Raw genomic sequence first — 27,931 nt, 5'->3', positions numbered from 1 at the left:
TGAACAAAAACTGTCCTATTTACTCCCTCCTTCTGGGAGAAAAATGAGTAAGAACTGCTTAAAACCAGGATTATGGCCCTAAGATGTTTTATTCCAAAAGGTTTTAAGAGCCTTTAAGATATCTTTCTTTGTGTCTACTTAGACAAGAGACAAGGTAAATTGAGCACTTTTATAAAATTGGGCACGCCCTTTTTCTATTTTCTTTAATTGTACTTCTGTTTGTTATTCTTTCCATCGTCCAGGTTTATAACAATGGCATTCTGTCCTGTAATTCTCAGGTATTCAAAATTAGTTGTATATTTGATCCAATCCTCATGACCATTTTACCTTGGCTTTCTCTACTCCTCAGTTGGTTCATCTCTTAAATATCTGGATTTTATTAATTTTTTTCCCCCCTCAAAAGTGCTTATTAGTGAAATGTTGCCTGAACCTTTTTATATTTGAAAATATCTCTATACTAAAATGACATCTTGGTTGGGCGCGATATTTCTGGGTCCCACTTTGCCTCAGTAACCTTGTAGGTAGCCACTATTCCACTGGCTATTGCTCTACCACTTTGTTTCTTTCCATCACGGCCAGATTTTGAAGTTTATTGCATTAGATTATGCGCTTTCCTTATTTGGTTGCTGCTGGTGAAATTTTTCCCTTTTATTTATACTATTCTTTTTCTGATTTCATTAAATACAAGAGAATACAAATACTTCAATGAAGCTGAAGTTTCAATCTGTCTTCTTAATCCATAATGAGTCTTGAATATGCAAAATGTAGTTTGGCATCTGGATCTGGTCACCACTTAATTTATAGTCCAAACAGAAATCTTTATTTATTTATTGAAGTGTAGTTGATTGAATGATTCAGGTATACAGCACAGTGATTCAGTTTTTATATATGTATAAATATATATATAAAAGAATATATATATGTATTCTTTTCCAGATTCTCTTCCATTATAGCAAACAGAAACATTTTTGAGAACGAAGAGGTTAGAAATAAAATTATATACTTTTTGAGATATTTATTGTCTAACAAATTGGTTTATTATTATGGTGAACCTAAAAAATAACATATCTGGCATAGTGAAGTTTTTTTAAAATAATTTTTTTATTGTAGTTGATTTACAATGTTGTGTTAGTGAAGTTTTTTTTTGCAGTACGTGGGCCTCTCACTGTTGTGGCCTCTCCCGTTGCGGACCACAGGCTCCGGATGCGCAGGCTCAGTGGCCACGGCTCACAGGCCTAGCCGCTCCGCGGCATGTGGGATCTTCCCGGACCGGGGTACGAACCTGTTTCCCCTGCCTCGGCAGGTGGACTCTCAACCACTGCGCCACCAGGAAAGCCCTGAAGTTTTTTTTTTAAATAAAAACTTAAAATATTATTTAACATTAAAAATAAGTGAAATACTTATTTATGGTCTGTACTCACATGCTGAGCAGTTTCTTGGATGCATCAGCTCTAATACCATGTCATCACTGGCATTTTTCAGAAGAAGGTAGTATTTTTGTTTGTTTGTTTGTTTTATTTTTGCGGTACACGGGCCTCTCACTGTTGTGGCCTCTCCCGTTGCGGAGCACAGGCTCCGGACGCGCAGGCTCAGCAGCCATGGCTCACGTGCCCAGCCGCTCCGCGGCACGTGGGATCCTCCCGGACCGGGGCACGAACCCGCGTCCCCTGCATCGGCAGGCGGACTCCCAACCACTGCGCCACCAGGGAAGCCCGGTTTTTTTTTTTTTTAAATATGGACTTCTAAAATTTTTCGTACAGTTGCTTGCAACATTCTTCAAAGTTTCATTTTTACGGTTGATAGTATGGTAGAGCTCAGAGTAAATTCTGCTATATGGAGGAGACTCTCAATTCTATTTTTTTTCATAGGGAAAGTGTAAATATCTCAGCCCTCTGGTTCACAGTCTCTCCATTCAGAGTGCCTTTGACAAATATTTTCACAACACAAAACGCAATTAAGTTGTCTCTATCATTCTTTTAATTGTTATGCCAAATTTAGAGGCTATAAAATCTAAGCCTTCTCAATTTCATTCCATTCCATTCTAGAATATACATTTATCCAATTAAAATTAAGGAAGCCATTAGAAGATTCTTCCTATAATATACCCAAGGTGTATTTACAAATTTCAGAATAAATACTGTGCATAATTGAGCTCTCACTGTTTTAATTTGTTCACTTCTTCCTTGGTGATTGTAGGGATAGATTTTAATGTCCAGTTGCCAGTTTTGTTTTTAATAACTGCGATTCATCAAAACTTTCAGAAACTTAAGGTTTTTGGCACTCCATTTGTTGAGTTCTTTGATTACAGATTTCCAATGAATTTTGAAAAAAATGCAACTGCAATTAGGCAACTTGTTTATTTTAAAAAGTTTATAGCACAATTATAAGATACCCTGGCTGATTTACAAAGTAATTCTTCAAAGGCTTCAACATTTTTTAAAACATTTAAGTATAGTTGACTTACAATATTGTGCCAATCTCACTGTACAGCAAAGTAACTCAGTTATACACATATATACATTCTTTTTTATGTTCTTTTCCATTATGGTTTATCCCAGGAGATTGGATATAGTTCCCTGTGCTATACAGTAGGACCTTGTTGTTTATCCATTCTAAATGTAATAGTTTGCATCTACCAACCCCAAACTCCCAGTCCATCCCACTCCCTCCCCCCTCCCCCTTGGCAACCACAAGTCTGATCTCTATGTCTGTGAGTCTGTTTTGTAGATAGGTTCATTTGTGCCACATTTTAGATTCCACATATAAGTGATATCATATGGTATTTGTCTTTTTAAAAAAAATAAATTTATTTTACTTTTGGCTGCATTAGGTCTTTGTTGCTGAGCCTGGGCTTTCTCTAATTGCAGCAAGTGAGGACTACTCTTCGTCGTGGTACGTGGGCTTCTCATTGTGGTGGCTTCTCTTGTTGCGGAGCACAGGCTCTAGGTGCGTGGGCTTCAGTAGTTGTGGCCTGGGGGCTCTAGAGTGCAGGCTCAGTAGTTATGGTGCACAGGCTTAGTTGCTCCATGGCATGTGGGATCTTCCTGGACCAGGGCTTGAACCCATGTCCCCTGCACTGGCAGGTGGATTCTTAACCAGTGCACCACCAGGGAAGTCCCTGTCTTTCTCTTTCTGACTTACTTAGTATGGTAATCTCTAGTTGCATCCATGTTGATGCAAATGGCATTATTTCATTCTTTTTTTACGGCTGAGTAATATTCCATTGTATATACATGTACCACATCTTTAGCCGTTCATCTGTCGTTGGACATTTAGGTTGTCTTCATGTTTTGGCTATTATGAATAGTGCTATGAACATAGGGGTGCATGTATCTCTTTGAATTATACTTTTGTCCAAGTATATGTCCAGGAGTGGGATTGCTGGATCACATGGTAATTCTATTTTTAGTTTTCTGAGGACCCTCCATACTGTTTTCCATGGTTGCTGCATCAACTTACATTCCCACCAACAGTGTAGGAGGGTTCCCTTTTCTCCACATCTTCTCCAGCACTTGTTGTTTGCAGACTTTTTTTTTTTTTTTTTTTTTTGCGGTACGTGGGCCTCTCACTGTTGTGGCCTCTCCCGTTGCGGAGCACAGGCTCCAGACGCGCAGGCTCAGCGGCCATGGCTCACGGGCTCAGCTGCTCCATGGCATGTGGGATCTTTCTGGACCGGGGCACGAACCCGTGTCCCCTGCATTGGCACACGGACTCTCAACCACTGCGCCACCAGAGAAGCCCTGCAGACTTTTTAATGATGGCCATTCTGACCAGTGTGGCATGGTACCTCATTGTAGTTTTGATTTGCATTTCTGTAATAATTAGTGATATTGGGCACCTTTTCATGTGCCTACTGGCCATCTGTATATCTTCTCTGGAGAAATGTCTATTAAGGTCTTCTGCCCACTTTTTTGATTGGGTTGTTTTTTTGTTGTTGAGTTGTATGAGCTGTTTGTATATTTTGGAGATTAAGCCCTTGTCAGATGCATCATCTGCAAATATCTTCTCCCATTCCGTAGGTTGTCTTTTTGTCTTTTTTTTTTTTTTTTTATGGTTTCCTTTGCTGTTCAAAAACTTGTAAGTTTGATTAGGTCCCATTTGTTACTGTTTTTATTTCTATTGCCTTGGGAGACTGACCTAAGAAAACATTGGTACAATTTATGTCAGGGAATGCTTTGCCTATGCTCTCTTCTAGGACTTTTATAGTGTCGTGTCTTATGTTTAAGTCTTTAAGCCATTTTGAGTTTAGTTTTGTGCATGCTCTGAGGATGTGTTTTAACTTTATTGATTTACATGCAGCTGTCGAGCTTTCCCAACACCACTTGCTGAAGAGACTGTCTTTTTCCCATTTTATATTCTTGAAAGGCTTAAACATTGTTAAACCTACCTAATGATGGGCAAGCAAATAAAGCGTGTACGGTCATGCTGAATTACTTTTTTTGCATTCAACCATCTTTATCACAGATAGCCTGCAGTTCAGTTACTCTGCGTATATTAAAATTTTTTTTTTAAAGTCTGTTATTTTGATAACTTAAGTTTCTATTTCAATTCAGAACATCACAGCTTGTTTGGAGGTAATTATGAATTATGTAGGTACCATGTCAAATTCCAAGTACATTTCTGCTTCACAGGTTACTTTATTTAATAAGAACATTAATTTTCACCATGATGCTGTGGTCCACCAAATAATGCATAAACAGACACACATGCAGTGCTGAGCTGAATTTACAGCAGCATTCAAAATAATGAAAGATGTTTCATCTCTGACAGAAAAAACTTCCTAAATTTCCAAGAATTGGGGGGGAAAAAAAGCTAAACCACTACTGGAATTGACTTAGCTGATCTTTTTGAAGCATCTGATAACACGGATACAAAAATGGCAACATTTACCTTTCTGCAGAGGTCTGCTAATGGAGCCAACATGTTAATAGCTATAGCTTCATTTTATTTATGTACATAAGGAAATTTGGAATTGAAAATGAGCAGAATTAATTTAGAAGAGTGGTCACTTGATCTAAATGAAAAGTCATGCTTCACAGAGTGACATTTAAATGCAGTTCTTTCAGCTGCATGTGATAAATACTTAATTGTGGCTCAGTCTCCTTAAAATAATGACTAAGTTTTGAAGTAAATGCTAGATGCTTCTATGAACAGATTTGTTTCATTGGATTAGTGCTATCATCATGGCCCTCACAGTGGATGATAAATGGTAATAAACATTTTACTCAAGTTATCTGTTCATCAACAGCTTTCTTGAGAAATATAAACTTTTTCATTAAATATGCACTTTTAAAACCTAACTGCTGCTGAAAGAGTCTGTTACAGAACAGTAGCATTACCAAATAATAAAAAGGGATTTATACCATATGATAAACCATAAAGCCATTGTAGCAAAAACACTCAAACTCTATGGTGAGCTTCTTACCCCCTATTTCCCACACATATTTCACACACACCTAACCCATCACTTCCTACACTTCCCCCTGACTCCCCAAATGCCAGGGCATCCTGGCAGCTTCATGAATCTTGCAGGATATGGTGTGAGTCACAACACACCTGACTAGAACACCGAGGGCCAGGTGAGCAGGGGCAGGACTGGTATTAGAGGAAAACTCACACTAATAAGAAACAAAATGCAACCACCACATTATGTGGAGCTTACGGGTGTAGAAAAAAGCATATGCCTGATATCTACAAGTGTAGAGACGAAGGCAGAGATGTGACTGAGAACAAAGCACGGTTATTACCAATAATCTTATTATACACTCGTTCACTGAATGTGACAGGCTACAGAATGTCTAGTTAGAAGGAGTGAAAACATTCCCCTTTTTTCACCTGCCTATAATTTTGTCATTTTGGTTAATCATTCGTGTGTTTCTTTTGCTCAAATCTGTATATATATTATACTGAGAATGTAAGTATTTCTGTAGATTTAAAGAAAGCCTAATCAATGACTAATTATTTCCTAAGACAGCCTGCAACATAATATTCATTTGGTTCCAAATTTTCATGATGATTAAAACTTACGAATAAACACGTGCAAAAATTGTGCATGTTAAAGGATTATCTTAGTAGAGGGTTATAAGATAAAGTGAATGTTACTAAAAAAGTAGAAAAAAATAAGGCCATTAATGCATACAAAGAATAAAGACAGTGATTCTGCAAAAGCACAAATCACGGTAGGAGTTTCATTGAACACTAATGTTCCTAGATGTATCCATGCTTACAGAAGTCTTTAATTCATGCTGTGTGTCAGACACTGGACTCCATGTAGTTACGTAATAAATTCTCACTATGGCCCTATGAAGTAGGTACTAGCTTCATATTATAGATGAGAAAATACAGAGAGGTCCAGTGTTTGGCTGAAGGCTCCACAGTGAAGAAATAACAGTGGATCCAGGATTTATACTCAGTTTGATTCTGAAGTTCATATGTACTCTCATTATAGTAAGAGGTGGGAGATCCTTGTGTAGAAATACAATTCTAAATTGTAGTTATGATTAGAGCTTTAAAAGGTAAAACCAAATTAATGAAGAAAATATACAAAGAATAAATGCTGGAGAGGGTGTGGAGAAGAGGGAACCCTCTTGCACTGTTGGTGGGAATATAAATTGATACAGCCACTATGGAGAACAGTATGGAGGTTCCTTAAAGCACTAAAAATAGAACTACCATATGACCCAGCAATCCCACTACTGGGCATATACCCTGAGAAAACCAGAATTCAAAAAGATACATGCACCACATTGTTCATTGCAGCACTATTTACAATAGCCAGGACATGGAAGCAACCTAAGTGTCCATTGACAGATGAATGGATAAAGAAGATGTGGCACATATATACAATGGAATATTACTCAGCCATAAAAAGAAACGAAATTGAGCTATTTGTAATGAGGTGTATGGACCTAGAGTCTGTCATACAGAGTGAAGTAGGTCAGAAAGAGAAAGACAAATACCGTATGCTAACACATATATATGGAATCTAAAAGAAAAAAAAATGGTTCTGATGAACCTAGGGGCAGGACAGGAATAAAGATGCAGACGTAGATGATGGACTTGAGGACACGGGGAGGGGGAAGGGTAAGCTGGGACGAAGTGAGGGAGTGGCATGGACATATATACACTACCAAATGTAAAATAGATAGCTTGTGGGAAGCAGCCATGTAGCACAGGGAGATCAGCTCGGTGCTTTGTAACCACCTAGAGGGGTGGGATAGGGAGGGTGGGAGAGAGATGCAAGAGGGACGGGATATAGGGATATATGTATACATATAGCTGATTCACTTTGTTATACAGCAGAAACTAACACAACACTGTAAAGCAATTATACTCGAATAAAGTTGTTAAAAAAAAAAGAAAAGAAACACTTGTATCTAGCTAGAATGTCCACCTCTAAAGTAGAGGCATGCAACGAAGGGGTACTTATTAAATAGTTAATATTGGCCCCTACGTACACAAGATATATAATCCCCCCTAGACTGACTTTTAATATTAAAAGGCTGTGATGTTAAAATAATTTAAAACAGATGTTTTATTCTTTCCTCCAGAAAGCTATCTTGAAAACCAGTAATTCACAAAAGAAAAATCTACAAATGACATAAAGTGAAAAAGGGTTTATCGCACTAATAATTAAAGGTAAATTTTACAAATTTTTACCAGATTTGTAAAGAGTTTAAAAAATCGTAATAGAACGATAATATCCAGCCTCAACAAAGGCTGAGGGAATGTGCACTACAGTGGCCACACCTGGTCTGGTGTGACCTGTTACAATTTCCATCCTCATGCGCTCTGCCTTCCCGTCACCAGGAGTGCCCGTCCTGCCGCTTGTGCACTGCGTCCCATCCTTTCTTGGGGGCTGTGAGTGTATCAGATGAGCAATTCTCTCTCTCCTACACTGTCGAGTTTCTCCTGTTTATCTGTTCATTCTCTTTAGCATAAGAACATGTTGTACTTTTTTAAAAAAAGTGAATTCTACCTTCAAAAAATCCCTGCTTGATCCCTAATCTCACCACTTGCTATTACTGCCCCATCTCTCTGCTCCCCTTACCAGTCAAATTGCCCAAAAGAACGACCAGGGCCAGCCGTCTGCAGGCTACCTTCCCCGGTTCTCTCCGGGACCCACTCAGGCGGGCAATTCTATGTTCCCGCTGCTCCACGGAAACAGCCAGGCCATATTTTGCTTCACCGCCCAGCAGCATCTGACACAGCTGATGGTTCTTCCTCAGATTCTCTCTTACCTTCTCATCACTGGTGGTTCCTTTACTAGATTCTCACCCTCCAGAACTCTAAGCATCTCATCCTCAGAGAAAGCCTCTCTTTTCTCTATTTGTACTTATTTCCTAGGTGATCTCATGGATTTAAATGTTATCTATACTAGGGGTGTCTGTCTTCTCCCCTAAGAAACTCCAGGTCTGTATACTGACCTACTGCACTGACATCTTCTCCATGTGGTATCTAATCATCACGTGGAACTGAACAGGCCCCAAACTCCAACTTGTTCCGCCTGCAGTTTTCCCCAACTCTACCCTCTAGCTGCTCAAGTCAGAAAGCTCAGTCATCCTTGTTCTTTTGCTCATAGTTAATCCACCAGCAAATCCTGTTGGTTCTACCTTCAGAAAATATATATACATATCTCTGACCTCTACTTAACACCTCCACCAATATCACTTTGCCCCAAGCCACCACCATTTCTTACCTGGATTATTGCAATAGTCTTGTAACTAGTCTCTTTGTTCCAATCCTTGCCCTACTATTGTCTCTTCTTAACACAGCAGTTAGAGTGATCTTTTAAAAAAGTAGGATTTATTTGGCTATTTGGTGTCATAGAGAACTTTCTTCTTAAAATTTTTTTTTTAATAACAGTTGAGCAGTTATACTTGATTTTAAAGTGAAATCTTATGGGAAATGCCCCAAGCATGAGAACTGATGAAAGTGGAGTTGGGAGCGCAGCAACGTTCTGATGGGCAAATCAGTACTTCCTTCCTCATGCTGTTTAGGCACTTTGGAGATTGTACAGGGTATGAAAAACCACTGCTCTGGAACAACTTATAGAGCTATTCCATTTTTCTTGAGGTCTCAAAAAAATAGCTTTCTTAAAGAAATTAGGGTATATGAAAACTTGATTTCAGTCTAATCACCCCTTGGCTTCCTCTAGAAAATTGTGTCTTATGCGCAGAGTCCCGTTAAAAACCTTGACAGAAGGGTTGAAAAGATAGTCATTGATAGCAAACAACTATGTGATCTCAATCAATAGTACAGTTTCTTCTTTGACACTGCTTTATTATGCATTTATATAAAAGTTATCCTAATATTTTCTTTTTGTTAATAACTCATCTCTACTACTTTTCTACTATAATAAAATTTGTTTAAACAATATTCTGTTCCTCTAGATTACAGATTCAATACTGGGACTTACCTACCACCTATTCTCTCATTCTCATGTCAAGAGAATACGATTTTCTTAGCTGGGAATTAAATGTGGTCACTTTTAAGGGAGAAAGGTGCACTAAGGGAAAAAAAGAAGGAACGTGAGCCTTCTCTCGAACAGTCTAAATACCTTGGCCCTTAGGGAAATATTATTTTGGACTCCACAGACTTGATTCCTCATCATGTTTCTTGCTGCTGATTCCGCATCAGTAAACTGGGAGTACTGGTTTCCCTCTACCTCACAGCGTGACCAATTGTCCTGGTTTGCCCCAGACTTTCCCAGTTTTAGCCCTGAAAGTAGTACTGGTTTAGCAAACTGGGATAGTTGGTCACCTCACTCCCTATATCACAGGAATACTGTCCAATGAGACAGGAGAAGGTAAGATAATTCAAAACATTTCATATACTTTATCTGAAAGAATCCACAGAGCTATTATTATTATTCTGTTTATTTTACGCCTATACTAAGTGATCCCTGGTTATGATGTGAGAAATGGTTCAGATGCAACAAACACATCTTAAGAAGGCATGCTTTTACTTACATGCTTAGGGAAACGACATAAATACCGTTCCTGATCATGAATCATTTGAAGAATTAAAAAGTTACAATTATCATATTGGAAGTACACTGAGTATTGGCGCCACAAATATATTACAGGGTATAAACAATTCAACCTTTATATATGAAAAGTGAGTCTTGTTTTATATTATGATTCTAAATGTATTTGCAAATGTTCATTTACCCCAAATGTTTGCGTTTTTAATATCTTACCTATCACAGAGGCTTTAAGTAACTCAATTTTATCCTTGAGGCCTGCAGCTTTCAGATTGTCACAGGCACCTAGTAACTGTGAGTCACTGACGTCAGCACCCATGTAATACACATCCTATGAGGGAAGAAATTCATATTATAAGTATAAATAAACCCATATTTTATGTAGTTAAGAAAATCTACTTGCATTTTCAATGATGAAAATGAAATTAATAGATTTGTTAGTTCAGGTTAAAACAAATTTAGAATATTTCTTTAAAATGACATTCATGGGCAAAAAACAGAAGTTTTTGTTAAAATTTTAAAAACTTAATAATAGTTTACAATTACAAATGTCTAAGGAATTTAGGGATTTATATAATCTAGGTCATGACTAATTATTGTATTTCTATCATATTTTCCTAAATTTATCACAGTATTTAAAGAAATAACACAGCAATTTAATTAACCCTTCATAGTCTATTTTTATTACAGTTATATAGCAACTTGTATAATTAAAAAATAATCCCTAAATAGACAGTCTACCTGTAAATAATTGGTAAGTGAATACACACACACACTGATTAACGTAAAACATTGCCTGGTTTACCAAATTTTAGAACTTACTGGCCATTCTTTAGCGGCTTCCAAAAGTATTGTTCCAAGTCCACACATTGGATCTAAAACAACTGCACCAGCCTATAGACAGAAATGTTGATTTGCTATCATTAAATCTATTATAATAGGTAATATAAAAGAAACCTAACACTTGAGGAATCAATATTTCAGAGTAAAGACTCCTTTCTATACTTCATTAGGAATTTCAGGTAGTTAAAGCCCCAGTGCAGGTATGCTTGACACATTTATAGATTAGGAAGGAGACCAGTGTGGCCAAAGCACAGTGAGCGAGAGGGGCAAGGTGGTGATTACGTCAGAGAGGTGGCCAGACTACCCCATCAAGGTGGGCTGCATTACACCGTGCGCAGTCACAGCCACCGAGCCCTACAGGTTGAAAACACTGTGTAGCTCAGGCTCCAAGCCCACAGAATGACACCTGGGGCTTCTGCTCCTCTCTCAGCAAGTCAAACAGTGAAGTGGTCGCCACCTGGAGCATGGCCACCGCTGTGGCAGAGGGAAAGAAAGCAAGACAGATCAGGCACTGGCTTTTAAAGGTGCCATCTGGAAGGGACATACATCATTTCCACCGACATGTCAGTCACAGGACACACACTATTTGAAGGGGCCAGGAAAGTGTCATCCTATCTGTACTTGAGAGGAGAACAGGAAGTGCGGAGAAAAAACTAAGAACTCTCCCATCTGGGCAGTGGGGCTGGGGTGGGGTCACATCACGTCAGATCTCGTAGGTGTTACAAGGGGTCTGGTTCTATGCTGAAGGGTGGGAAGCTGTTGGAGGGAAAGTAAGCAGGAGTAACACGATGTTACATTTCAAAGGGATCATTCTGGCTGCTCTGTTGAGAACGGATCACAGAAGGGCAAGAGTGTTACCGGGAGGCTAGTTAGGGAATCCAGGCAGAGATAACGGTGGCTTGAATAGAGAGTGACGCTGGTGGAAGTGGGGAGAAATAGTTGGATCCTGGGTATATTTTAAAGGTAGAACCAACAGGATGGATTGCATGTGGCGTGTTAAAGAATGACAATGGTCTGAAGTGACTGAAGTTTTTGACCTGAGCATCAGGAAGACGAGCTGCCTGTTACTGAGCTGGGAAGTGTTGGGGAGGAAAAGCTACAAAGGAGACGAGAGTATAGTTCTGGACATGTTCATTTTGAGATACCTCTTAGACCAAGCATGGATGTCAAGTGGACTTAAGCATCTGGAGTTCAGAGGAGAGGTTCAGGCCACAGATACAAATTTGGGAACCGTGGTTGTTAGTTTGTAAATGGTATTTAAAGCATCAAAACTGGGTAAGCCATCTAGGAAGCAAGAGAAGTTAGAAAAGAACAGTCTCTGGGCTGGACGCCGGTGATCTCCTAAGTACAGACATTTGGTAGATGAATACTCAGCAGTGCACACTGACAGCAGCACATCCTGACGTAGAACCTAGAGTGGTCCCGAAACAAAGTGGAAACACCCATTTCAAGAAGGAGTGATGACAGTGTCCACATGCTAGTAGATTAAACAAGATGAGCTGTTTCAGTGGAGTGTTGGCGATGAGAACCTGAGGGAAGTGGGCACAAGAAAGAGTGGGAAGAGAAGAAGTAGACACCAAATATGGACGACTAGTTTAAGTTTTTCTGTAAAGGGAAGCAGAGAAGGGGGTGGTAGCTGATGGAGCATGTGGGTTCAGGAGAGGGTTAATTCTTTTTTAAGTTGCAAGATGTGTACATGCTGATGGGAATGACCTAGTAGAGAAAAAAGTCCTCAAGTAGGCAAGAGGGAATGGAATCCAGTACACAAGTAATGGAGTGAAACAAGGACAGTTCATTTATTATAATGAAGACCAGGCAAAGTATGAGGGCATAGATTCCAATATGTCAGTAAACTTGGTGGGAAGAACATGTTAAAGTTCTCTTCTGATTCCAATATTTAAGTCAATTAAGAAGTAAGAGAATTCAAAGTATGGGCAAGAAATGGCTGTAATGATAGAACATAAAATCCAAGCTGTGAAAGGGGGCTGAGGACAGGTGGTGAGTAGGGTCGCCTACTAGAGGTCCCACGGGGTTAAAGAACTGCTTTAGGGCCCAAGAGGAAGTGAATGCGAAAGAGAAGGTTAACAGCAGGATCCTTGAATCTGAGATTTTGGAAGGTATACCCTTCTGGGTATGACAAAGTCTAGGATGTGACTAAGGCAGATGGTTAGAGGTAGGGAAGCCAAGGCACTAAGGGAGCAGACTACACAGTGGACACTGAGGTCGTAAAGAATTACGCAGGAGAAATGGTCTAAACCATTACAGAAAAGATAGGAAGAGATCTGTAGACACCGGGATAATCTGATGGCATGCGCTTCTAAGGCAGTGAGAGATCTGGGGGCAGGAGGGGCGACGAGGCCAAGCAGGACGCCTATCCCACTTCCAGGCCCAGCGGTCCCTTGGTCTGTCTACAGAGGAGGCAGAACGCTCAGAGGACAGCCAGGACATCAGGGGGTACCTGATGGAAAGAAACAAAATGTCCTTCAAGAGAGAGAGACTTTCCCCTGGCATGAAATTATGGAGAGTATCACACGGGTCCCCCATGAAGGGGCAGAGAGTAACAAAAAGGATAATGATTTAAATGGCAACTTTAAGATTAATAGTGGTATGAGAACTAATCTTTATTAAGATCTTAAAATGTGCCAAACACTGTGTTCTTTCTCCCCCATGGTCCCTGTTCAATGAGGTAATTTGACCTTAAGTATCTTTCAGTGTCTATTTTACTGTAGGACCTTTTCTATCCATGACATTTGGGTACACAGGCAGAAGCAGAGAAGTATTTCCATATGCTTAAAAGAATAACTGAGATTTATAGAACTTGGTTTTCCTTACTTGTTATGATATATAGGAAGAACAGTTTATAGTAAACATGAAAAAGATCGAACGACCCCAGACTTGAGTTTCATTTTTCGTGGCACTGGCCTACCTGAGGTTGAGCTGCTTGTGCACTGCTCTGGGTACCAAGCTCCAAAGAGGGGCCTGGATCAGTGCTGGATACTGGGATCACTTACACGGTGGGTCACCACTGCATTCCCCCCAAAAGAACCCTGCTGTGCTATTTCTCACCTACTTTAACAGACCTTCTTTGTTGATGGTCACATTAGAGAAACAATTTTTACTTTCGGTCCTAGCAGGACAAACTGACAAAAGGGAAAAATTTCATTGAGTATTATCTGTGGATATTTTCGATCATTTACTTTCTATATTTCTGAAAATTGTATGTTTATATCAGATAAAGGTAACATTTCAAATTTGTAGGTGGTTATATAAATTTATATGTAAAACTGTGGTGACATCACTGGAAGTTTGGGAAAAAATAAATTGTTACCATACCCCTCTCTCCTTACTAAAAGAAATTTAGGCTAAAGATTTAAATCAAATGAAAAAGAAAATCATGGATTCTGGGAACGTGGTAATATGGAAACAGCTCTCTCCTTGTTCTCTCAACTCTGAGCTACTTACTTCTGAGGCAAGCGATGCTCAGAACTACAGGCAACCGGTGCTAAGCGATGCCCTGGGCTCTGCTGAGGTCCCAGGAGAAGGAACCAGTATGAGGTCTCCTTGCCATGGGCTGGGTGGGTGATTAGAGACCAGCACTGGAACCCAGAGGGGAAACCACTGGAATCAGGGAAAAACCTGGTCTTCAGAGATCTGTGGACCTGCAGGGAGACCAGTGCATAGAAAAGTTTTCAGAGTGCCTGAGCATGGCTGACAGTCTCCTTACACTACCAAACCCAGGGGTGCCAGAGATCCACTTGCCTTTTACCACTTACAGGATTCCAGGCATTTAAAATACTTTACTAACCACACTTGAGCCCCAGTGAGCCAACAAAGAAAAATAATGACACATCTAAGGGGAGGAGGTCCCTCAAAACCTAGAGAGAACATAGAGCAAACAGAACACACATCTAGTGAAATGAAACTTTTGGAGGGAACAGATAAACATGTGAAAAAAAGTAAGAGCTTCTAGAGATAGCAAAGACAGCACACACATACACAATTTTCCAAAGCTAAAAAAGACCATGATTGTAAAGCTAAACATTTCAATAAATAAAGTAGAGCACATCTTTGTGACTCTTGTTATAGTTTCTAAGATAATATCCAAGAATAACTCAAAACGCAGAGCCAAAATATAAAGAGATGGAGAGCATGTGAGAAAGGAAGCTTAACATGTTTATCACAGGAATTCCAGAAGCAGAAAAAAGGAAGTAGTTTAAGGTTAAGACACTAAAGCAAAATAATTGAGGAAATAATAATTAAGTAAATAATGCACGAAAGAGTGCCTGAGGTGGAGGAAAAAAATGTTTTTTTATAATTATAAATTCCAAATAATAATTATTATAACTATGATTATTATTACTGTTGGGGTACAGGGCAGGCCACCCCAAAATATGCTTCAATGGCACATTGATTATCTTGAATTAAAGTTACTTGAGAAACAGCCAGTAAAAAGAAATGATATTAACAAAGAAGGAATGAAAGAAAAAGACACCTCCTTTCCCCCTGAAAGCAGGAACTAAATTTCCCTTGTGAAGGTATCCTCCCACTACTGGGAGGAGATAGAAAGCATCCTTATCACCAGAGTTAGGGAACCGAAGGCTAAGAAAGCTGTATAAACAAACTTTGTTAGTTCTTCATTCGTCTGCTACTACAAGCACAAGCCCCTTTGTTTCATTAAATCTTCACAAATAATTGTTTCTTTGTCTAAAAATAATACATAAACAACCTGCTTTGGTCACTTCAGGGGTCCCATTTCTATTAGACGTCCATGCATATGAGTTAAATATTTTTTCCTCCTATTAATCTGTCTTGTGTCAATTTAATTATTAGACCAGCCAAAAGAACTCAAGAGGGGTAGGAGGGAAGTCTTCACCTCCCTGACGTTACTATAGCAGAAGTCAACACTTACATACTTTCTATATGCTAGGCATTGTTCTAATCACTTGATAAATGCTAATTCACTTAGTCCTCACATGACCCTGTGAGATTATTATTTTCATCTTGCAAATGAGAAACTTAGGCACAGAGATGTTATCTTACATAAAGTTTCCCAGCCAGTAAGTGGTAGAGCCAGAATTAGAACTCAGTCAGACTCACCGAGTTCTGGGTTGAATAGAAAAGACTCTTACATAAGTATTTACATCCTGGTGATATTCCTGAACTTTAAAGGATTAAAGAGAAAACTCTCATAAGCTTGCAAGCAGAAAGGACAAGACAGGCATAATGGAAAAGAAAAATCACACTGGCGTGAACTACTCACCTAGAACACCAGAAGTGAAAAGACAATGGAATAGCATCTACAGACCTCTGAGAGAAAAGGACTGCAACTCAAGAATCTTATACCTAGCCAAAGTGACGATACCCAGGTTGACAGGAGGAAGTTTGAGGATATATAGGAATCCAGACAGTATATTCCTCAATACCACATTTGAGGAAAGTAGCTAAGAAAAGACTAATCAAGCAACAAATAAACCTGAGCCGAGGCCTCAAAGTGAAGAACAAAGGTGAGGAGCAACGCACCTCACAATATATCTTCGTGCGTTTATACAGAAACGTGCATGTTACACACATTACATCTTAATGATTAAGGATAGGCTGTGTAATATAAGTGCAGAATAAGAACTTTTGAAACAGAGGGTCATGCTTTAAGGGAAATTCTGATACATAATAAATAATTTAGTTCAATCTAGTAGTTGGGAGTTGGGAGTGGAAGGCAGGAAAATGTTTCAAAGGTCTCATTGTAGGGAGGAGTAATTCTGTGGGGCAGAAGAGAAAGAAGTACCCTGGAGGTCTCATCTTATGATAGGGAAGAGCGGACAGAGGAGGGAAGATGAGAGTGTCTTGGTGGTAAAAACAGTGTCTTGGCAAAGAAAAGAGTTGATGTCTTGTTGTAAAGTTAGAATCGAGTCCCATGTGTTTAATTAAGAGAGCTGGGCGAGGGAGCCACTCATGGAATAGAACATAAAGTAAAATCCAACCTCAGGGAGAACAGTGAAATGATTAACTTGCTTAAACTAGCAAAAATAAAGAATAAACTGTCAGAAGTTACAAACAGAATAAAACAGGAGGAATGCAATCAGGTGTATCTATCATAATACTGAATACTCTCATTGAAAGACAGAGCCTATCAGAGTCGGATAAAAACAGAGCTGTGTTTATTAAAAAAACACACTTAAAACAATGCTGAAAATAAAGCAGTGTCAAAGAACTACTACAAAGGAAAATGCAAAGAGAAAGAAAACAGTGAAAATATTAATAAGACATGGTGAAATTTAAATTTAAACTTCCAACTCAAGATAATGAAAACTTTAATAACAAGGAAGAGGCACACTTCACAATGAAGCAGTAACATTCATAAAAGAGTATAAACCACACTACACAGCAGCTGAATGAGGTAACAACTAATAAAAATGCAAACTCTTAAAAAAATGTAATAACCTAATAAATTTCAAAATACCTCTTTCAGAACTGAGCAGATAGTAAAACAGTAAGTAAAGATATAAAGGCCATCTCTTGACTAGAAAATAAAATTATTTTCTTATGTCCATGGAATATTTACAAAAACTGATCAAGATCTTGGTTAAAGGACCTCGCTATTACATTAATAAGAATGAGACCAGTTTCCTTACCTTAATTTCTGCGAGAGAGGACATTGCCCACGCTATGGTAGATCTCAGTCCTGCTGTCTTGATGTAAGCTCTGCTGGCTAAAGGAACCCTAAAAGAAAAGAACACCCAATATTACTGTATGTTAAAGAATATGATATAAACAAAAAATTAACCCATTCATATCTGTACCTCATTTTAACAAGTTCATACAACATGCACTAAAGTATTTCCTGTTAGAGAATATTTAACCTTATTACAAAATTACCTTCTCTAATTGGCACCTTGTCTAACCAGCCAGTGTGGTATTTCAGAAAGGTAAATTTTTTAGATAAGTGAAATTTAAACCATTTTGTGTTTAACTTATAAAGATTTAATCACATGAGGGAAATCTTCCTAAAGTGTTTATAGACTTCCCTGACTTCCCACACGGACTAGACCTTGCCTTGCTGATCTGGAGTCATCAAGAGGAACAGACTGCATTGTGATATAGATGTAGTATGGGAAGCACGGCTGAATGGATGCCAACCCTTGAAATATGTTTTCTAAAAGGTCCCTTTTGTAAGTTTGCTTTTTGCTCATTTGCATCTTTTTCAAAAGATGGAATGAAGCATGACATTGCATTGCCTAAGATAATTTATCGAACGAAGGGCTGAAGCAGACATCTCCCCAATGAGTTCACTGGCCTCCATTATGTATCACTTTATACTTTCTCCTCTACCTAATCATTGCTACTATCGGTGTTTCCAGATTTGATACATATTTTCAGAAAATTATTTTTATGTTTCTAATGCAACGAACAAGGATTTCCTTGGAAATCTCAATGCACTTTTCTATTTCATGTATACAATTTGTTGGGAAGACATTACGGGTATGATTTCAAGAATCAGTGCCTGGTTGTTTTGGGGATAGGCTTGTTCCAAAGCCACTAAGGGGCTCTTCTACTAACATTACACAAAGCCACAGTGTTTTCCAAACCCTATTTCCTTTCATCATTTTATTTCTGCTCTTTCTTTGACTTTAAGTTATCCTGTTTTGTATGTATTTACTGCAAGCCTCTTAAGATCTTAGAATGAAATAATTATAAATACCTTATCAAATAAAACGGTATAATTGCATATTTACTATTATGAGGAAGCCCTGAATGGTAAACCCATGAGAGTTGTGGTTTTTTTTTCTCTTAAAAGGTTTTTCAGGAAATAAAAATTCACATTGTAAATAGTACTATATCCACAGATTTGGAATCTGGGATATAAACTTTGCAGGTAAAAAGACTATAAAACATTTTAATCAATGAATCTTGCTTCTGCAGGTTAAGTGCAGCAATTACCTTGCTACAAAACACATTAGTTAAAACCAAAATGAAGAGATTATTTTCACTCTAGAAACAAACACAGAGGGAGAGCGAGAATTGGTATGGAAAACTGTCTTTGTCCATATATATTACAAAGTGCTTTTCTAAGCATCAGAGATTTATGTAGAACCTTTAAATTTTTAGCCATTATGTGCATATTTTTACTAATAGAGGTTTTATTTTATGGAAGCCAATTCTATTAATATGTGACAAAAGTGAACACATTCTTATTTTGCTTAACCTTGGGCAAAACTAATCTGCTATTACTTCAACAAAATGGCCTCATTATGTCAGCAAAAATAAAATTATTTGGGGGAAAGAAGTGTTCAGAAATAAACTCCTTGAAAATGAAAATAATTCCCTACTTTTGTAAAATCCGCTGATGTGTTTAATCAGAGTTTAGCTGGCTTTTACCTTAGTACAAAAATAAAGGTGTTTTTTCCTCCAGAAAGTAGGCATAGAGGGAACTTACCTCAACATAATAAAGGCTGTATATGACAAACCCACAGCCAACATTGTTCTCAATGGTGAAAACCTGAAACCATTTCCTCTAAGATCAGGAACAAGACAAGGTTGTCCACTCTCACCACTATTATTCAACATAGTTTTGGAAGTCCTAGCCATGGCAATCAGAGAAGAAAAAGAAATAAAAGGAATCCATATTGGAAAAGAAGAAGTAAAACTGTCACTGTTTGCAGATGACATGAAACTATACATACAGAATCCTAAAGATGCTACCAGAAAACTACTAGAGCCAATCAATGAATTTGGTAAAGTAGCAGGATACAAAATTAATGCACAGAAATCTCTTGCATTCCTATACACTAATGATGAAAAATCTGAAAGAGAAATTAAGGAAATACTCCCATTTACCACTGCAACAAAAAGAATAAAATACCTAGGAATAAACCTACCTAAGGAGACAAAAGACCTGTATTCAGAAAACTATAAGACACTGATGAAAGAAATTAAAGAGGATACAAACAGATGGAGATATATACCATGTTCTTGCATTGGAAGAATCAACATTGTGAAAATGACTATACTACCCAAAGCAATCCACAGATTCAACGCAATCCCTATCAAACCACCAATGGCATTTTTCACAGAACTAGAACAAAAGACTTCACAATTTGTATGGAAACACAAAAGATCCCAAATAGCCAGAGCAATCTTGAGAAAGAAAAACGGAGCTGGAGGAATCAGGCTTCTGGACTTCAGACTATACTACAAAGCTACAGTAATCAAGACAGTATGGTACTGCCACAAAAACAGAAATATAGATCAATGGAACAGGATAGAAAGCCCAGAGATAAACCCACGCACGTATGGTCATCTTATCTTTGATAAAGGAGGCAAGAATATACAATGGAGAAGAGACAGTCTCTTCAATAAGTGGTGCTGGGAAAACTGGACAGCTATATGTAAAAGAATGATTAGAACACTCCCTAACACCTTACACAAAAATAAAAACTCAAAATGAATTAAAGACCTAAATGTAAGGCCAGACACTATCAAATTCTTAGAGGAAAACATAGGCAGAACACTCTATGACATAAATCACAGCAAGATCCTTTTTGACCCACCTCCTAGAGAAATGGAAATAAAAACAAAAATAAACAAATGGAACCTAATGAAACTTAAAAGCTTTTGCACAGCAAAGGAAGCCATAAACAAGATGAAAAGACAACCCTCAGAATGGGAGAAAATATTTGCAAATGAAGCAACTGACAAAGGATTAATCTCCAAAATTTACAAGCAGCTCATGCAACTCAATATCAAAAAAACAAACAACCCAATCGAAAAATGGGCAGAAGACCTAAATAGACATTTTTCCAAAGAAGACATACAGATTGCTAAGAAACACATGAAAGGATGCTCAACATCACTAATCGTTAGAAAAATGCAAATCCAAACTACAATGAGGTATCACTTCACACTGGTCAGAATGGCCATCATCAAAAAATCTACAAACAATAAATGCTGGAGAGGGTGTGAAGAAAAGGGAACACTCTTGCACTGTTGGTGGGAATGTAAATTGATACAGCCACTATGGAGAATAGTGTGGAGGTTCCTTAAAAAACTAAAAATATGGGCTTTCCTGGTGGCGCAGTGGTTGAGAGTCCGCCTGCTAATACAGGGGACATGGGTTCGTGCTTCAGTCCGGGAAGATCCCACATGCCATGGAGCGGCTGGGCCTGTGAGCCATGGCCGCTGAGCCTGCGCGTCCGGAGCCTGTGCTCCGCAACGGGAAAGGCCACAGCAGTGAGAGGCCCACGTACCAAAAACAAACAAACAAAAAACTAAAACTGAAAATAGAACTACCATATGACCCAGCAATCCCACTACTGGGCATATACCCTGAGAAAACTGTAATTCAAACACAGTCATGTACCACAATGTTCACTGCAGCACTATTTACAATAGCCAGGACACAAAAGCAACCTAAGTGTCCATCGACAGATGAATGGATAAAGAAGATGTGGCACATATATACAATGGAATATTACTCAGCCATAAAAAGAAATGAAATTGAGTTATTTGTAGTGAGGTGGATGGACCTAGAGTCTGTCATACAGAGTGAAGTAAGTCAGAAACAGAAAAACAAATACCATATGCTAACACATATATATGAAACCTAAAAAAAAAAAAAAAGGTTCTGAAGAACCTAGGGACAGGACAGGAATAAAGACGCAGACGTAGAGAATGGACTTGAGGACATTGGGAGGGGGAAGAGTAAGCTGGGACGAAGTGAGAGAGTGGCATGGACATATATACACTACCAAATGTAAAACAGATAGTTAGTGGGAAGCAGCCACATAGTACAGGGAGATCAGCCCGATGCTTTGTGACCACCTAGAGGGTGGGATAGGGAAGGTGGGAGGGAGACGCAAGAGGGGCGGATATATGTATACGTATAGCTGATTCACTTTGTTATAAAGCAGAAACTAACACACCATTGTAAAGCAATTATACTCCAATAAAGATGTTAAAAAAATAAATAAAGGTGGTTTTTGATCTTACATACATTTCTTCTTTTTTCTATTACACACCGTGTATCAGCAAGTTGAAGACATTCTCACCTACATCTCTCTAGCCTAGACTTTTCCCTTGAATCCCAGATCTTTATCTTCAAACGTGTATTTGGACATCTTTTACCTGGAGGTTCTTTAAGTACTGCAAAATTTAAAGATATAAACTAAGTACACTCTCCTTTCCCTGTATTTACTATCTTGATATACGTCTTCATTTCCTTAGGCCACTTACCATCTATGTACTGGGTAATCTCATCTACACCTCCAGCTGAGACTTGTCACCTGAACTCCAGAGCTGCAACTTTAAATATCTACTTGGACGTGTTTCATTGGACACATAACTACTTCCTTTCCCCATATTTTATATCTCAGTGACTGACACCAGTGTCTCTTCGTTGCCAAAATCAGATATCTGGAAGTTATTCTAGACTCCCTAACATTTTCTTGAATGCACGGCCTCCTTTTTATTACCCCCAACTTTGCCTTAGTTCATTTCTTCATCATTCATCGCCTGAACCGGTATGAGTTTAACCCCCCGCTTTTTTATTTCCTTTCCACTTTAAAATATAATTTCCTTGGTAATTTTTTAAAAATCACAAACCTAATCACAACACTCTTCTGCTTCAAATTCTTACTGCTTTTCGAATAAAATTCAAGTTATTTAACCCGGCTTATAAGACACTTCATGACTCATTCCCAATCCTCAGTCTCCTTTTCCACCACTCTCCCTATGCACTCCCTGTCCCATCTATAACGAAGCTACTTGCTGTCCGCCATGTACCTCAAGCCTCCTCACACCTCCATGCCTCTACACGTGCAGTTCCTTGCTTGTAAGATCCTTTCCTTCTCTTGTCCACTTGAGATATCCTTGCTTATTATTCTCCATTTAAGTGATACACTGAGTGATACTCTTCTGTGTTCTTTTGCTCACCTGTCCTCCATCAGTTAGGTCCTCTTTTCTAATTCCAATCAAGCACTGACCACATATCTGTTCTCCCACTAGAGTGGATTCCTTGTGTTTAATAACCATCTTACTCATCTTTGAACACTGGCTATGTAGCACAATGCTTAGCACAGAGTAAGTACTCATTAGATATTTCACTTGAAATTAATTGAATGAATTAATCTTACTCTAGTAAATGCTTCTCCCCTTCCCTCCTTAGTTGCTGATCTGTTTAAAAATAGAATAGTTGAAATTTATTCACACTTACTGTATCATAAAAGCAGTTTTCTCATTTTCATATGTGTTATCTCATTTAATCCCAACTACAAAGCTAGGAAGTAGATACCATCCTTTTCCTGATTTTATAGCAGAGGAATGTGATAATATGCCCCAACTCGCAGAGTTATTTTGTGGAGAAGGGGGAACTGAAGTCCATGGTTCTTATCCACTGTGCTTACTGTACCAGGTGATGTGCTACCAAGATACACATTTTTGTGTGTCCCTCAAACTCGATGGCTGCTCTGTCCTCTGTTCATCACTTCTGACTTTCTTCTCTTGTCAGGGTCACCAGGTTACAGTTTCTGACCTCCACCATCACTTCTCTTGTCCACCGCTATCTGCTTTTCAGTTCTTCATATGCCTCCCTTGCCTCACACAATGGCGAACTGTTTTAATCAACACACATCGTGATTGCTTCCTTCCTTCGCTGAGGTAGTGAAAAAGACTAATTACACAGTGTCTAATGCAATCTTATTTTCGGCCACTGCTCATTCAGGGTCTGAGCCTTAATTTTCAGATACATACATTTTATTTGTCAACTTTTAGGTTAAATTACCAGTTATTACTTGAGATGCCATAAGCATGACTTCTTGAGGGTGTCTAGCAATCATTAAATAAAATTGTACACCTTTTAAAAACACATATAAAAACTTATGTATATTTGTTAATAATAAAAGAGCATGAAAGTTAGCATTTTTATCTATGATTACAAATTAAAAATGAGTTCTTTTATTTGGTGCCAAAAATCTAAATACATTCATACTGCATCAGTCAGCCCTGCTGGGGATGAAATGTTCCTTATAAATCAATATTCTAGACACTTAAGCTCACCCTTTTAGGGGCCAAAGTGTTAAAGAATATTTAGCTGCTTTATGAATCCTTCTAAAAATATACTTCATATTTTACTGTCTTACTAGTCTTCCTTACCCTTGTCTTGGTGACTATCAATAATTACACTAGGTTGAAATGTGGCCATCTTTCAGTTTCTCCCACCTTTCCTGTCGACTATTATAAAATTTAAAAAAACCAAAATTGCTAAAAAAAAAAAAAGTTTTACAAATATTCTGCAGGGGTTAGGGCCTGGGACTTCAAAAGGCACTGGAGTAGGGCAGCCTGGACACCTTGCAGATGTAGGTATAAAACAGTGGGTTAGGTTTCATCTGGGAGAGTTGGTAGGCTACTGGGGTAGGTGGGGGCCAAGGGAAACCAACAGGGCATTGAGGCATGTGATGACCTCGTGTGTGTTGAGGTGACAAGAAATATTATTTGGTGCATGATTTTTGTAATCTAGAGGCTACTGGGGCCTACCCTACAACTAGCACACAGTGGAACTCAATCATTCAACACTTCTTGAACATCTACAGTGTTCTCAGCATTGTGCTAATCAACTGCTATGGTGCACCATTTGCTAAAAGCTATTACAATGACCTTCAGCGTTCCTTTCTACATCCTGATTCAGGCTTACACATGCACAGATGTGAGCTTAGGGTAAGTGACGTATTCCCATAGCACTTTTAGGATTTTAAAAACATTCCATGCCTAGAATCACCTAGAGAAGGGGTATCTAAATCACCTTATACTGTGTAAACAGGGCTTTGCAAATAAAATGTTTTGAAGATGCCAACAATATTCACGTGTTCCCAACAAACTGCAAATCCCTATTTCCATCATCCAACCAGCTCTTTCCTCCCAAAGCATCTAGAAAAAGGACCTGTCATATGATAAGCGTTCAATAAGTATTTCTGAATAAGAAAAGGAATCAACTGCATTTATTATTATATAGTACCCAACATAACTAGGGAGAAAACCTGAAGATTTTAAAAACTGGAATTACTCTCCCACAAAAAAAGAACTGCAATAAAATTTGAAGAATGTTTAAGGTGACTTTTAAGTACTGTGTTGTATTTTCTACTTTAATAAAAAAATCCAAGAGGCCAACAGACTAAAAATTTTAGCTTAAATATGGGCCTGTGAAAATCATTTAATAATAGAAATAATTAGATATAATTTTCAGTATGAATCATGTAATCAGTGGGTTATTGTGATCAAATATTTCACAGCTCTAGTCCGATCAGATATCTACTAAGCTCCGTGAAAATACTTTACTGGCTCAAGCAAAGAACTCAAATGCTTTGCCTTTAGCCCCCTCTGATATATCAATGTTTCTTTCACACTATAAATAAAAGCACAAAGTTCTTAATTTTACAAAATCTACTAAGGAACAAACCTGAAACTTAGAAACAATATCTACCTGAACACAGGAATTCCCACCACACAGTAAATATCACTTAGATGTATAAAGATCTGAAAGAACAAATACAGAAGTTAAAATGGAACAGGAAATGCATTACCAAATGACTGACAATTTGAAAACTTCCATTTTGAACCTAATATAACCTATATTTTAATAAGAAATTCCAAGGCTTTGTCATATCCAGAAAAATGTTCCATAATATTTTTTACTGAGCAGAGGCAAAGTAAATTTTAAGTACGTCTCATAGAAAAATTCTGAGGTCAAATTGTATACAAGTTATATTGAGAATCATATTACGAAGAACTCAAGGTCACCTTTCTTCCCAGCGATTCTTTGAATTACCTTAACTAAATTAGATTTTTCATCATTTTAGGTTAGAGACAACTACCTAAATCTACCCTAATTTTAGCCTCAAATAAGACTTGATGCCATGGTTAACAGAAAACTTTCTTTAAGCCAAATATACTGTAGCAAGGGTGACCTTTCCCCTCCCTACTATTTATAGGGGAGCTTCTTCCTTCTATTACCTTGTTATTTTTTCCCCAGTTTTATTGAAAAATAATTGACATATATCACTCTATATGTTTAAGGCATATAGCATGAAGGCTTCATTCATGTATATTGTGAAATGATTACCACAATAGGTCCAACTAACATCCGTCTTCTCATATAGATGAAAGGAAAAGAAGGGGAAAAAGGAACAACTTCTTCCTTGTCATAAGGACCCCTAGGATTTACTCTCTTAACCGCCTTCCTTTAAGTTGTATAGCAGTGTCAGCTGTAGTCGTCATGATAGGCCATGATGAGGATTTAAATGTCTCAAGTTATAATTAGTAGCCCACACAGATTTTAAAGAACCCTCCTTCTGTAGCCTGATGAGGCTTATGGAATTCTCTAATTCTGCTGTTTGACCTCAAGAACATTTGATTCCTGATACTTTTACCCCAAAGGTATTTTAATATAGTTTAATCAGAATTATTCCAATATTGAGAAACTTTTATTAAGAAAAGAATAATCTGGAGTGAACTCCGTTTAGTCAGTTTAATTCCTTGATTACTGAAGCTAAACTTTCCAATTTTTTATATTATTCATTTTAGCAAAACTACTAATTGGGATTAATTCTTTTCTATTTAAAAGTTATATTAAAGATATGATATACCGATATTTTTATATATCAAATGTTATCAGGTATAGCTTTCCCCACTATGAAGGTTTTTCTATTAACTGTACAGAACAAAATTTGTTAAGATTTGATTCTTCTGTCAATTTTGGTCACAGATTTTTGCATTAAGTGGATGATAGGAATTAAATTAGATATATTTAGTTATGAGCTAAACTATGAGAAAACTATAATTCTGAGACAGTGAGATAGAGGCAGGGAGAGATGGAGAGGAGGAAACCAGGAGAGCTGAAGATAAGCAAATTGGAAAGGGGCAGGTGAAGGAAGACACCCTTATGTCAAAACATTCTTGAGGTCAAAATATTTTGCATAACAGCAATAAAGAATATAAAAGAGGCACGACTTTTTAAAAGCAAAAAATTTCAAATAACAAAACTGAAAAACAACACAAAATCTGATTTGGCCAGCCATTACTCCATTTAAAGCTATATAACAATAAATTTATGAATTAATGAATCATAAAAGTGACTAAACTGGTCAAATTTATGAGATGGTTTTCAAAAAATAGTGAAGAATATTTGTTATAGCTAGAATTTGTTTTCCCATGTAAGTGTTTACTTTGTTCTAATTAAAAATTGTGTAACCTCCTTAAATTGATTTTGAAAATAGAGAAAAAGAAAAATAATCCCCAAACCCTAACAAAGCCACGATTAACACACTAATTAACTTTGTATTGGCCTTTTTGTTTTCCGATTTTTTTTTTTTACCATTAGCTAGAATTTCTTATTATACAGACTTGTTATTTATTATAGTGATTATAGAGAGCATCTCTGCAACCTCATATTAAATGTTCAGTTTAACTGTGACTAAACAATTCCATTCCAAAAGTCCTAATTTGGATGAGACATTTTCATAGTGAAAACTACTAGCAAAATTATCTGCAGTATTCTATTGCTAGAGAGGAAACAGACTGCTGGATCCATGTAGACATGATTTCTAAAACTCTAAAGCAAAATTGAAAAGCACAATAAAAGTTGTTGACATTGCAATAATACTGTAATAACTTTGCATGGGGACAGGTGGCTACTAGACGTATGGTGATTATTTTGTAATGTATGCAAGTGTCGAATCACTGTGTAGTTCACCTGAAACATAATATTTTATGTCAACTATATTTCAATTTAAAATAAAGAATAGTTGGCATCGTCTTTAAAGAATTAGGTTATAAGCATATAAAATAAAATGAACACTCATTACCTCTAAATTTGGATTCCTCAAATCTGCTTTCCATCCAAACTGTTTCATGAGAGCAATTCCAATTACTCTTCCTACCTCCTGGAAAAGCAGCAGGTTATAGAAAAGAATTTACTAAAAATGAAAATTTTAAGTTTAAATGTAAGCAAAAACTAACAGAGTCTGCAGGAAAATCAATCAGACTATCTGATGGTAATTTAAGGCTACAATATTAAAATATCACACGAAAGCATCTTCTACTCAAGGCAAAAAGGGTATA

General features: G+C 37.7%; 1 protein-coding gene across 11 annotated transcripts in view; it reads right to left on the bottom strand.

The window, feature by feature from the left end:
• Positions 1 to 27,931, bottom strand: part of THUMPD2 (THUMP domain containing 2) — a 45,765-nt gene that overhangs the window by 9,691 nt on the left and 8,143 nt on the right. For 4 of the 11 annotated variants that reach the window (XM_049695828.1, XM_049695823.1, XM_049695827.1 and 1 more), the window contains 6 exons: positions 27,676 to 27,753; positions 25,296 to 25,348; positions 19,260 to 19,403; positions 17,458 to 17,545; positions 10,808 to 10,879; positions 10,202 to 10,316 (listed from right to left, as the gene is read on the bottom strand). In XM_049695828.1, the coding sequence (XP_049551785.1) occupies positions 10,202 to 10,316; positions 10,808 to 10,879; positions 17,458 to 17,545; positions 19,260 to 19,403; positions 25,296 to 25,348; positions 27,676 to 27,753 (550 nt within the window). Of the gene's footprint in view, positions 1 to 10,201; positions 10,317 to 10,807; positions 10,880 to 14,290; positions 14,488 to 17,457; positions 17,546 to 19,259; positions 19,404 to 25,295; positions 25,349 to 27,675; positions 27,754 to 27,931 lie in introns of those variants that run through there. The other 7 variants (XM_049695824.1, XM_049695829.1, XR_007470799.1 and 4 more) reach the window with 6 other exon arrangements.

Source organism: Orcinus orca, chromosome 13 (genome assembly GCF_937001465.1).
Source record: "Orcinus orca chromosome 13, mOrcOrc1.1, whole genome shotgun sequence".
Taxonomy (NCBI): Eukaryota; Metazoa; Chordata; class Mammalia; order Artiodactyla; family Delphinidae; genus Orcinus; species Orcinus orca.
The sequence above is the reverse complement of the archived record's forward strand: the minus strand, read 5'-3'. Positions and strand labels throughout refer to the sequence as shown.